A 12996-nucleotide genomic window follows, 5' to 3' on the forward strand; every position below is an offset into this window, starting at 1 on the left:
AATATATGTATTGTATATATCTTTATTAGAAACAATACTATATTTCCCTTGACGGAGTGATGCTGAATGTAAAAAATGGCTCAACTTACCCCACTCACCCCTACAGGGTCCCTTCAAACCATACTCTACCAGAGCTGACCCACTGGGCTTTGGTGAATTCTGGATTTTTCCATATCTGCATCCCAAATACCAGCCTATTCATGGCTGGTATGAACAGAACTGCAAATGATCATTGAGGTTTTATTGAAAAAAAGAACAATATAATAAATCGCTTGTACAATAATAATAACAATAATATTCTGAATAGTATAAAACTCTGTACATTCCGTTGTTCTGCAGTACAACTGGAAGACTCTGATACAAAATGACTGGAACAGGGAGGGCGGGGTTCTATGTACAAGAAACGGGTCATTGTAGCCTAACGGCTTTTAACCGTTGTTTCAAAAATAAAGAAATAGGAGATAGATTTGTCATAATGCAAACTCTACAGGCTTTCAATACACCTTATTAACATGCCTGGGATACAGTACTGTTGGCTTATTAAAACCACGTTTTCCAATCCAAACAACTTATAATGAAAAATAAAATGATATTTGATAACAAGGCATGGCAATCCATAGACCTCCTCTGGATATAAATATGAATGCATGAACAGCAAAGATAGGGTATGTACTGTCTTTTATTCTCTCCTTATTTAAAGAGCCTATAGGTGAAGATGTGCTCTTTTTTGTGATGGCAGAAGAGTGGACGATTGTAAAGTACTAAGGAAAAAAAAGGGATGTTTTGTTGTTTTACTTAAAAAAGATATGTATAAAGATGTAGAAAGTTATGTATATAAAAAAAGAGAAGTATTGTAACACTGTTATGTTCTGAGCATCTCGCCTTAACAACATGCTACTGGTCTCATCTAGGGCCTAGAACCTGGCTTGTATGTTTAGCTTTGACTATGAAAACGATGGAAAAAACCTTACAGAAGCCCGGGCATCATAAGGGCCATATAACTGTGTTTATCCGTGACGGTTACCACGGTGATATTGATTCATTAAGTTCTAGCAACATCTACACTGTATACACGGGTTAGAAAATAAATATTTTGTCTTGATTTTTTTTTTTTAATTACTTCAAAAATACTCTAATTCTACCACTTATAACAAATGGATGAGACACATAATTATAATAATAATAATTATTATATTTGGCGTCTTCTGTTATCAAACCCTACAAAATGCAACAACGTAGCAGCACTGTTTTTAAAGAACATTCGTATGCTAATTTTCCCTCCTCCCTTGTCTTGTCGGTGTTGTTTATTCAGTTCAGCTTCACTTTCGAATACTAATACCACCCTGCTAATTTCCTTCAAACAAAACAGGCAAGTTTCTATTGATTTGACCAGCATTGAATGACCCTTTAATGTATGTTATGTTGTACGTCTGTTAAGAGACCGGCTCATTACCAACAGCACATACAACATGACCATGGATCTGCTTTGGATACGTTTCAGTATGGATGAATGCTAATAGTTCAGAAACATTTCTCTAATTGATCATTTGATCCAGTTTTTATTGCACTACTTTACAATGGCTGCATAGTATGTCTTCTCCGATAGTAGGAATGTCTCTCTACATTGAGCTACATTGCCTTGGATGTAATTCACCAAAGATCACCAGTTGACTGCAACACGACGGTCTATTCAAAGGCTAAAACAGTTTGCATTCACTGCAAAAAAAAAAAGGTTTCGTTGCCAAGTTGTACTGCATCTTTAATTGTTTGGATTAACATTCCCGAAACTTTAGAGTACTTTGGAGCTGGGTGCCCAGGATCAATTCAAAGTGCAAATTAGCTAAATAAAAATAATATTTGGTTTTCACAGAGCAGAACTTTCTAAATCTCTCTGTTACTCTATGGGTAGGCATCTTTGCAAGTTTTCCCCTTCGAGTTTCTCTGAAACGAGAAAGTAGAGAATTTGATTATAGCAGCATTTGTTTTATATACTAAAAGGCAGACAATAGAAATACAACCGTTGTTCTCATCTTGTTCATGATTTGCTGGACAGATAAACAGAGAGACATGCCTGCTATTTTCAAGTCATCGTAGCTAACACCCATTCCAATATGTTATACAGATGCACATTCCTTTCTATACATAGATGCTAAAGTGATACATACATTTCATTTTCTTGTGGGAACCTTTTTCGAGAAAGTTTTCCTTCCTATCTGCACACATTTCATAGTGCCGTGCTTGCTGTAATATGCAATTACATTGTTTAAAAAAAAGTTACAAGTCCCCAGCTACCCCCTTCCCACAGCAGTACCGTCGGCATGAACCTGTCCTTCACCCAAGGCCCAGCTCAGCTCAATGTCATTTACCCAATGTCCAGCTCAGCTCAATGTCCTTTACACTAGGCCCAGCTCAGCTCAATGTGCCATTTATAACAACTAGATGGGATTCTAGAATCAGAACCTTCTTCTCTGTGAGGTGATCTGCAGCCTCTGCACAGTCATATTTCAGATTCTCGTCTCAGGGGCCTGGACTCTAGTGGCACAGTGGCCTGGTGATGCTCTGAGTCTGACATATTGTCTGTCTGGGTTACATCTGGGCCCACGCTACCCCCGTTCCCCTCGTCCATCTCCTCTTTGTTAGTCAGCGCCACCTCGTTCTCGTAACAGAAGGAGTTGGAGCTGGACAGGATGTATTTTTTCTCGGCCAGGTCTCTGGCACTGCACAGCGGGGTACTGGGAACCTCGTAAGTCTTATGAAAACGAGAGTAGTCCACCTTGTAGTAGCTCTTCTCCTCGAAGAGCACCGGCTCGAAGCGGTGGCCCCACAGGATCTCGCTGGCCAGGTAGGAGCTGCGGCACTGGGTGGTCATGGCCGTGGCCTCCACCATCCCTTCCAGGATGACCACGATCTCGAACTCGGACGTCTCCAGCTCTTGCTTGCTCATGTTATAGAATGGGCTGTCCTCGTCGATCTTGTGGACGATGGTGATGGGCGACACCAGGAAGATACGATCGACTCCGCTGTCGAAGCCCACATCAATGTCCATCTGGTCCAGAGGGATGAACTCCCCTTCTGCAGTGGTGCGCGACTTGAGGAGGTGGGCACGCACGTGGGCCTCCACCAGGTGGCTTTTCCTCAGGTTGCCCACGCGCCACATCAGACACAGCTTGTTGTCCCTCATGGCCACTGTAGCGTTGTGGCTGAACACCAGCGTCTCGTTCCTCTTCTTGGGCTTGGCCATCTTGGCCATGACGGCGCCGATGATGAAGGCGTCGATAATGCAGCCCACAATGCTCTGGAAGACCACCATGAAGACCGCCACAGGACACTCGTCGGTGACGTAGCGGTAGCCGTAGCCGATGGTGGTCTGGGTCTCGATGGAAAACAGGAAGGCTGCAGTGAAACTGCTCACGTTGGAGACGCACTTCTGGGAGTCGTTCTCCAAGTCCCCGTGGAAGATGGCGACCAGCCAGAAGATGCAGCCGAAGAACAGCCACGACAGGAGGAAGGCAAGGCAGAAGATGACAAACATCCACCGCCAGCGGATGTCCACGCATGTCGTGAAGATGTCAGCGAGGTAACGCTGTCCTTTCTCGGACACATTGATGAACTGCACATTGCAGTGACCGTCCTTCTTGACGAAGCGGCTCTGGGGCTGGTGCCGCGTGTGCACCTTTCCTTTGCCATTCCCATACCCGTTGGGCACTGCCACGGTGGCCAACTTCATACCGTGCTCCTCGGTTGACACTATGCTGTAGCGGTTGGCTCGCACACTTCCCATCACCTCGTTCTGGTGGGAGGGCTGTGGCGCTGCTTCTGCTTTGGAAAACAGTCTGAGTTTCTTGAAAAAGCGTTGGAGAAACAGTTTTGAAACACTAACGGGACCAACTCAAGCAGAAAATGGGGTGGTGAAGTGAGGCGGACGAAGGAAAGGAGGGAGGAGGAGACAAAGCCTCTCTCTCGGTCTTCGACTGCCTCTAGCTTGACTGCAACCAGGGAGAGGTCCTTGGGGTTGAGTAGTGCTCTCTCATCAGGCAGCCGGACCTCACCAATGAAGTATGCTGAGGGAAAAAGAGAGAGAAAGGTTTTAGACTTGCTGATGAGTCATGATACATGAAATACCACCAACTGTCATGAAGATTACTTCAATATCCAATCGATTTCTCTGTCGTGTTGTGAAGCCTGAGAAAACAATCAAATACTGTATACCCAAGGGCAAGAACAAGCACGTCTCCTCGTGCCAACAATATTTCATTCGGTTATGACAACAGTCATATTTAACCCTATCCTGGCTTCTCCACTCTCTACTGAGAGAGGTCAGGGAGTAATGTGAGCGATGTCCCACTGATGGTCAGTCACAAAGCATACTTGTTTTTTGTTGCCCACAGAGTGTCGCCACGATCATTTCCCGTTGGATTGTGGGTTGCGGGGCCTCTACGGGATCAAGTGCACTCATGGCTTCTTTGGACCCCCCCCCAAGATAAATGATAACTGATCGAGCTCAGACGCACGTATAACCATTGTAATTTCTTATTTCTGGGGAACAACGACAGACAGTACATTACTTGCAACATGGAAGAGGAAGTAACAGTCTTGTTAAAGCAGCAAATGAACGATTGCCTTCAGTTTAATACAGGTAGACCCGTCACTTCCACTCTGTGAAGACAGTCTTACTGTCTGTCACACCAGCCTGTTTGACAAATTGCTCGGTGCGTGAACCAATCCTACTGCCTCATTACCCACTGGTGTGTTCTTAATACCCATTTTCACATACCTAATGCTAATCACAACCTTGGAAAGATGGAAATTGTTTTGTTGCTTGAATGTAAACTACAGTACCACATCATTTGGCCAACCGACCGAACGGGCTCTTTTCTCGAATGTCACTTATTAGGGTTCTGGAAACTATCTAAGGCTCAAGATTGGTGTTTTCAGGTTGTAATGAGGTACTTTAATGGGGTGTCAATTGTACAGAAATATTATTCCATTTTCTGTGTGACTTGATTATATTCATGTTTGTGGAGACTTTCCGATTAGTGATAACTTGACTTAGGACACTAGACCTACATGCATGGAAACATACTGCACGTATATTACACTGAACTGAGTTACAATTTATATAAGGAAATCAGTCAATTTAAATTAATTAAATATGCCGTAATCTATGGATTTCACACGACTGGGCAGGGCCGCAACCATGGGTGGGCCTGGCTCAATTCAGAATAAGTTTTTGCCAACAAAAGGGTTTTATTACAGACAGAAATACTCCTCAGTTTCATCAGCTGTCTGGGTTGCTGGTCACATATGATCCTGCAGGTAAAGAAGCCGGATGTGGAGGTCCTGGGCTGGTGTGGTTACATGTGGTCGGCGGTTGTGAGGTCTGTTGGACGTACTGCCAAATTCTCGAAAATGACATTGGAGGCGGCTTATGATAGAGAAATGAACATTAAATTCCCTGGCAACAGTTCCGGGTGACATTCCTGCAGTCAGCATGCCAATTGCATGCTCCCTCAAAACTTGAGACATCTGTGGCAGTGTGTTGTGTGACAAAACTGCACATTTTAAAGTGGCCCTGTATTGTCCCTGGCACAAGGTGCACCTGTGTAACGATCATGCTGTTTAATCAGCTTCTTGATATGCCACACCTGTCAGATGGATAGATTATCTTGGCAAAGGAGAAATACTCACTAACAAGGATGTAAACAGAGAAATAAGCTTTTGGTGCATATTGACCCGTCCTGAGATCTTTCATTTCAGCTCATGAACCTCTCGTTCTCTCAAACAGAGAATCAGTGAACATAAAAGTTCAATCAGGAGAAATGACAGGGGTTATCCAGTCGCAGTACATTTCAATGACCTGAAGCATGACATTTCTACCTTGAGATTTTGTGGCATAGAGAAAGTTAAGATATCAGACAGGGGAGGTAATATCAATAATACTCTGAGTAAAAGAGAATGTTTTGGGAATTTCACCCTCCAGACATTATTTCCTAAAGGATCAAATAAAACTTGCTATGTCCTCATTGTGGTTTTACAGACGTGTTTAATACGTTTTATTTACACACTTTACTTGAATATTTATGACATGCATATTGTTATATTTGGTAGCACTTATTTGTTTTTCCTTCGTCTCCAACCTCTTTCCATGTGTGGAACGGATGTGGGCGGGGCTAGGTCTACATAAAGGTGCTAATTTAAAAAAATTCACAAAAGCTCTGACGAAGGCCGTGAGGCCGATACGTAAAGCTTATTAAAGATCAGTGAGACTATCAAGAGCAGTGTGAGGTTTCCTTTTTCCTTAATTTCAGCTCATGAAACATGGGACCAACGTTTATATGCTTGTTGAGTATAGTATAATGTGCAGATATGAATATGAAACATACATATTTTTTTGCTGGGGGAAATCTCTCTCTCTCTGTCTCTCTCTCTCTCTCCCCCCCCCCCCCCCCTCTCTCTCTCTGGGTGTACTTGAGTACATCAGCATAGCTTGTTGACTCACAGAGTCCTCTGGGACTTCATATTCTCTCAGCAGCATAATGGCTGTCCTGTGAGGATTCTGTCTCTGGCACTACAGAAACACCACTCATTAGAGAGAGCCCTGCCTGCCTGTGTCTGAAGTGTTATACATGTTCTAGACCTCGCTGTCCTAGCAACCAACCATGGTTGCAACGAACACTGTGAACTCTTCTGTTGTGTTTTCTTAGGGGTGGGGTGGGGTTATATCCCAAAAAAATGTGTTTAGATTATTTAAAAAATACTTTTGGGAGATTTTGTGATATGAGAGTCAGTGATGAAAAGGTATGTGAGTGCGTGAGGAAAATATAGGGAATTTATTTGTGTTCTTTAACATGTAAAGTTGAAGAAATAGCTTTTCTTATTGTCGTTTAATATTAAAAGGATAAGATATAGCTTTTATTCTTGCTCCCTTGCAAAACTGAAATCACTAAATATGATGATTTTGACTCGTGAACCGTGAATAGATATGAGTAGACTACAGTCTCTGTTAAGTCAATTTACAAATTTTCTCTAGTATGTAGACTGCCTTCAGATATTTCCCTTCATGTTTGTAAAAATTGTTTATAGAGTGGTATCTGCAGTATCAGCTCCTAGAATGCTTCCTTAACTCTCTCTCTCTCATTAACTTGTATCTCAAAGAGCATGTTGGTGGTGAGTAGTCAGGAGGAACTCTCTCATCATACATGGGCACTATTTTGGGAATATGGGTAATTCTGGATTGTTGACAGTAATTACTAATTAGACATGCAAAGTCAGGCTACATCTCAACCTCTCCTCAATCAACACCAGTTAGGATGACTGTGCAGTTTACACATTACATGATTAATATGAGCTTTTCCCGCCAACTAAATAAGTATCTTTCCAACTTGTACTAGTCTGTTTTTCCTGACAGAGTGACGTGAATAGAAATTGATGCGGCTATGTTTTGTTTGCTTTTGGGGGGGGGGGGGTTGAGAGGACACTTAATGGAAAATGATTACAGACATGTTGAATTTTGTATTGTCTTTTAGTAACATCAATAGATGCTATTTTCCCATCTGTTGCTATGACACCATGATAACCGAATGGAAAAACATGACTGTTTATTGTTCGGTTATATCCTCTTTTTTGATCAGTGGGATAATTATGTTCTGTGGAAAATGGAATCCCTCTGATCTCTGATTGAATTAGTACTGCTGGACTGGCCTAATCTGAGAGGTGTATGTACGGTGCCAATATTCACACTGCGGAAACAATGTCATGGTTGAAGTGTCCTGCAGAAACACAACTTACAGAATTTATGGTAACTCCCTGACCCGCTGCCAGCGTCATTTACGGTCACCTTGAGGATGGTCTTGTTGCAGTACACAAAAAGCTGTCTCATCTAGGACTACCATTTTACATGCCCAGTGGAGTCAAAAAACTTGATTTTCCTGTTTCATATATACATCTATTTTCACACTATGAGGCTGGAATAATACTGTGAATTTGTGAAAATGATGATAATTCATTTTTAGTGTAAGAGCTGCTTGAAAATACATTTCTGTCTGTTTTGGTGGAATGGAGTATTGGCCTGCCTGATAAATGAGTTAATAGACCAATAAGAAAGAGAGATCCAAACCTTTCTGCCAATAACAGCTAGTCTTCCGTTTTCCCCTCCCCACTCAGACTACTCCCAGACAGTCTTAGAAGCTATTTTTTATTTTTTTTATTTTTATCATTTCAATTGAAAACAATTGCAGTAAGTAATTGTTACCCAGTAATGATTTGATATTGAGATTTAAAAAAAAAACGGTTGCATTGGAGCTTTAATATAGAATACAGTATGTGGCTCCAGACTCCAAGCAGCACTCGACATGCCAACGAGAAACGCGAACAGGTGCGGGCTAAAAAACGTGAACTGACTGAGTGATGCAATCTCTCATACATCGTTCAAACATTCCATCCATACCGTGATAATTGTACATGAATGTACGTTTACATGGAAACAGATATACGATTAACACTGATTGCATGACAAATTGTAACTTTTGGGATGTGTTCTGCCTGTTTGTGAGCAGTGTATTACATCATAACTGTATGAATCAGCCGACGCATAAACATGGCATGTTTTTGCACTTAAAATGTATTATTATGGATTTAAACAGGTTGATGAAATGATATGGATTAATAAACAATGAAAAGTCCTGCTCTGCAAGCTTCTAACCACAGTGGGTATGACTTTGTCTGAAAGTCGGCGGGGTGACTACAGCGCAGCGCATCCATTCAAAGGAGCGACTGTCCAAGTGCAACTAACCCAATATTCTCAAATATATCAAATAAACAGTAGTCTATGTTATGCAGCATCGTCAACTTCCCCATACGTTTGATACGAATTGCTACAAAGAGGTTGTTAAACCTTACCTGTTGCACATTTATAGACCGGGACAAAATCAAAAGTTAGTTGACATTATATTCCAGAAGATATGTCCGCTGGTAAACACGTTTCAAAGCGTTTGTTTCTGTTTTGGATTTAATGTTGCCTTCTTGTTATGATGACAGCGAGAACTGAAACTCCCTCATGTCAATGAAATGACTGGTCTTAATAATGTGCTTAGCGAATAGTGCTCAAAGTAATTTAAATAGCGTATACCGGCATGCCCCGCCTTCTGGACCCTACCCAGCCAATAGTATTACGGAGAGGAAGAACGCGTTGAAGTAGGCTGATACATTTACACTGACGTATGAAACCGTGTGAGTGAAAATTCATAGGCTACAAACCGCAAGTAATGTTTTGGGAGACACATGTCAGGGGTTTGGAGAGGAGGGTCATGCGTAACAACAAATGGGTTGGTTTTAGCGGTGCTTATTCATATTACTGATCGATTGTTCGTTTTTGGGTTGCCTGGGGCGGAGGAGGGGGGTGTCATCTCATTTTAGGCAGAACACAGGAACATAATTTCCCCTTTAGGGTATATTTTTCTAGTCTACAAAGTGGACAAGTTATATATTTCCACCTTTCCCCGACCCAGTCTGTAATACCTACATGTTTCAAGCGGACCACCATAGTCCCTGTGCCCATGAACGCCCAGGTAACCTGTGTAAATGACTACCACCGTGTCGCTTATATCCGTACCTATGAAATGCTTTGAAAGGCTGGTCATGGCTCACATTGACGCCATCCTTCCAGACACCCTGGACCCACTCCAGGTCGTATACTTCTCCAACAGTTCCACAGACACCACTATCTCTATTGCACTCCACACTTCTCTCTCCCATCTGGATAAGAGGAACACCTACACTGTAACAAATTGCTGTACAGTTTTGGCCAAAAGGTTTGAGAATGACACAAATATTAATTTCCACTTTGCTGTTTCAGTGTCTTTAGATATTTTTGGCAGATGTTACTATGGAATACTGAAATATAATTACAAGCATTTCATAAGTGTCAAAGGCTTTAATTGACAATTAAATGAAGTTGATGCAAAGAGTCAATATTTGCAGTGTTGACCCTTCCTTTTCAAGACCTCTGCAATCCGCCCTGGCATGCTGTCAATGAACTTCTGGGCCACATCCTGACTGATGGCAGCCCATTCTTGTATAATCAATGCTTGGAGTTTGTCAGAATTGGTGGGTTTTTGTTTGTCCACCCGCCTCTTGAGGATTGACCACAAGTTCTCAATGGGATTAAGGTCTGGGGAGTTTCCTGACCATGGACCCAAAACATTGATGTTTTGTTCCCCAATCTACTTAGTTATCACTTTTGCATTATGGCAAGGTGCTCCATCATGCTGGAAAAGGCATTGTTCGTCACCAAACTGTTCCTGGATGGTTTGGAGAAGTTGCTCTCGGGGATGTGTTGGTACCATTCTTTATTCAAGGCTGTGTTCTTAGGAAAAATTGTGAGTGAGCCCACTCCCTTGGCTGAGAAGCAACCCCACACATGAATGGTCTCAGGATACTTTACTGTTGGCATGACACAGGACTGATGGTAGCACTCACCTTGTCTTCTCTGGACAAGCTTTTTTCCAGATGCCCGAAACAATCGAAAAGGGGATTCATCAGAGAAAATTACTTTACCCCAGTCCTCAGCAGTCCAATCCCTGTATTGGGGACAGACTGATATTCTGATATATTGCAGAATATCAGTCTGTCCCTGATGTTTTTCCTGGAGAGAAGTGGCTTCTTTGCTGCCCTTTTTGACACCAGGCCATCCTCCAAAAGTCTTTGCCTCACTGTGCGTGCAAATGCACTCACACCTGCCTGCTGCCATTCCTGAGCAAGCTCTGTACTGGTGGTGCCCCGATCCCGCAGCTGAATCAACTTTAGGAGATGGTCCTGGCGCTTGCTGGACTTTCTTGGGTGCCCTGAAGCCTTCTTCACAACAATTGAACTGCTCTCCTTGAAGTTCTTGATGATCCGATAAATGGTTGATTTAGGTGCAATCTTACTGGCAGCAATATCTTTGCCTGTGAAGTTATTTTTGTGCAAAGCAATGATGATGGCAGGTGTTTCCTTGCAGGTAACCATGGTTGACAGAGGAAGAACAAGGATTCCAAGCACCACCCTCCTTTTGAAGCTTCCAGTCTGTTATTCGAACTCAATCAGCATGACATAGTGATTTCCAGCCTTGTCCTCGTCAACACTCACACCTGTGTTAACGAGAGAATCACTGACATGATGTCAGCTGGTCCTTTTGTGGGAGAGCTGAAATGCAGTGGAAATGTTTTTTGAGGATTCAGTTAATTTGCATGGCAAAGAGGGACTTTGCAATTAATTTCAATTCATCTGATCACTCTTCATAACATTCTGGAGTATATGCAAATTGACATCATACAAACTGAGGCAGCAGATGTGAAAATGTATGTTTGTGTCACTCTCAAAACTTTTGGCCACGGCTGTAGATTTACAGTCAGCTACTGCAACTTTATATTACAGTGTTGTACTGTAAAGAGCAATGCATTATGGTGTCTCAATGGCGTTCTGCTACACTGCTGAAAAATAACAGTAAAGTACGGTATTACCTGTTTTGCTGTATATTTACAGCATCATACTGTGCATTGTGAGAAAATGTGGGTGGGGAAATAATCTCTGGCTCATTAACATATTTCAAAGCATGCCTTGTACAAGGCTACATGTATTGCATTTGTGAGAATGCTGTACCCCACATAATACAGTACCATACTGTATATTTGTCTTCTACGGTCTTTACTGTAATTCATTACCACCCGACAGAACACAGTACCATACTGTATTTTGAGAATCTGTGTAAATCTACAGTAAATTGCTAGCTATTATGCTGCCAGTAATTAACTGTAATTCAGTTCCATCCCTACAGTGCCGTAACCTTTTGTGGATGCTGGTATTGGTGTGGCTCATTTAACACACTCATTTAAGTGGCTACACTTGCACACGTTGGTGAGACTGATGTACCAATTTAAGTGATATGTGGTAGTCGTTCCCAATTAAATGTACTGAACAAGAATATAAATGCAACATGTAAAGTTGTCCCATGTTTCATGAGCTGAAATAAAAGATCCCAGAAATTTTCCAGGTGCACAAAAAGCATATTTTTCTCCGTTTTTGTGTACAAATGTTTTTACATCCCTGTTTGTGCACATTTCTCCTTTGCCAATATAATACACCTAACAGGTGTGGCATATCAATAAGCTGATTAGACAGGTGCACCTTGTGCTGGAGACAATAAAAGGCCATTCTAAAACGTGCAGTTTTGTCACACAACACAATGCCACAGATGTTTCAAATTTTGAAGGAGTGTGCAATTGGCATGCTGACTGCAGGAATGTCCACCAGAGCTATTGCCAGAGAATTGAAGGTTAATGTCTCTACCATAAGCCAGCTCCAATGTCATTTCAGGGAATTTGGCAGTACGTCCAACACAACCGCAGACTGTGTGTAACCACTCCAGACCAGGACCTCCACATCCGACTTCTTCACCTGCGGGTTCGTCTGAGACCAGCCACCCGGACAGCTGATGAAATGGAGGAGTATTGCTGTCTGTAATAAAACGCTTTTGTGGGGAAAAACTCATTCTGATTGGTTGGGCCTGGCTCCCTAGTGGGTGGGCCTCTGCCCTCCCATGGCTGTGCCCCTGCCCAGTCATGAGAAATCCATAGATTTGGGCCTATTTTATTTATTTCAATTGACTGATTTCCTTATATGAACTGTAACTCAGTAAAATTGTTGAAATTGTTTCATGTTGCATTTATATTTTGGTTTAGTATATATATACAGTGGGGCAAAAAAGTATTTAGTCAGTCACCAATTGTGCAAGTTCTCCCACTTAAAAAGATGAGAGAGGCCTGTAATTTTCATCATGACAGACAAAATGAGGGAAAAACATCCAGAAAATCACATTGTAGGATTTTTTATGAATTTATTTGCAAATGATGGTGGAAAATAAGTATATATATATATATATATATATATAGGGGATAGATATGAGTCATAGCAAGTCATAAACCTTTAATGATTGTGTATTTGTTTAGCCATGTCCTTTTA

At 42.0% G+C, this 12996-nt stretch overlaps 1 protein-coding gene across 1 annotated transcript; it reads right to left on the reverse strand.

The window, feature by feature from the left end:
* Nucleotides 1-226: 226 nt before the first annotated feature.
* Nucleotides 227-9071, reverse strand: kcnj2a (potassium inwardly rectifying channel subfamily J member 2a). Its single transcript, XM_021576592.2, has 2 exons — nt 8899-9071; nt 227-4061 (listed from the first exon to the last, which is right to left on the reverse strand). Exon 2 carries the CDS (start codon nt 3779-3781, stop codon nt 2498-2500), a length of 1284 nt encoding a protein of 427 aa, XP_021432267.1. The 5' UTR covers nt 3782-4061; nt 8899-9071; the 3' UTR covers nt 227-2497.
* Between the last annotated feature and the right edge of the window lie 3925 nt (nt 9072-12996).

The sequence above is a fragment of the Oncorhynchus mykiss genome, chromosome 20 (genome assembly GCF_013265735.2).
Source record: "Oncorhynchus mykiss isolate Arlee chromosome 20, USDA_OmykA_1.1, whole genome shotgun sequence".
NCBI classification, from domain to species: domain Eukaryota; kingdom Metazoa; phylum Chordata; class Actinopteri; order Salmoniformes; family Salmonidae; genus Oncorhynchus; species Oncorhynchus mykiss.

What these genes read in the sequence shown, in the direction of transcription:
- kcnj2a (XM_021576592.2), bottom strand. Translation starts at nt 3,781, where the DNA reads ATGGGAAGTGTGCGAGCCAACCGCTACAGCATAGTGTCAACCGAGGAG.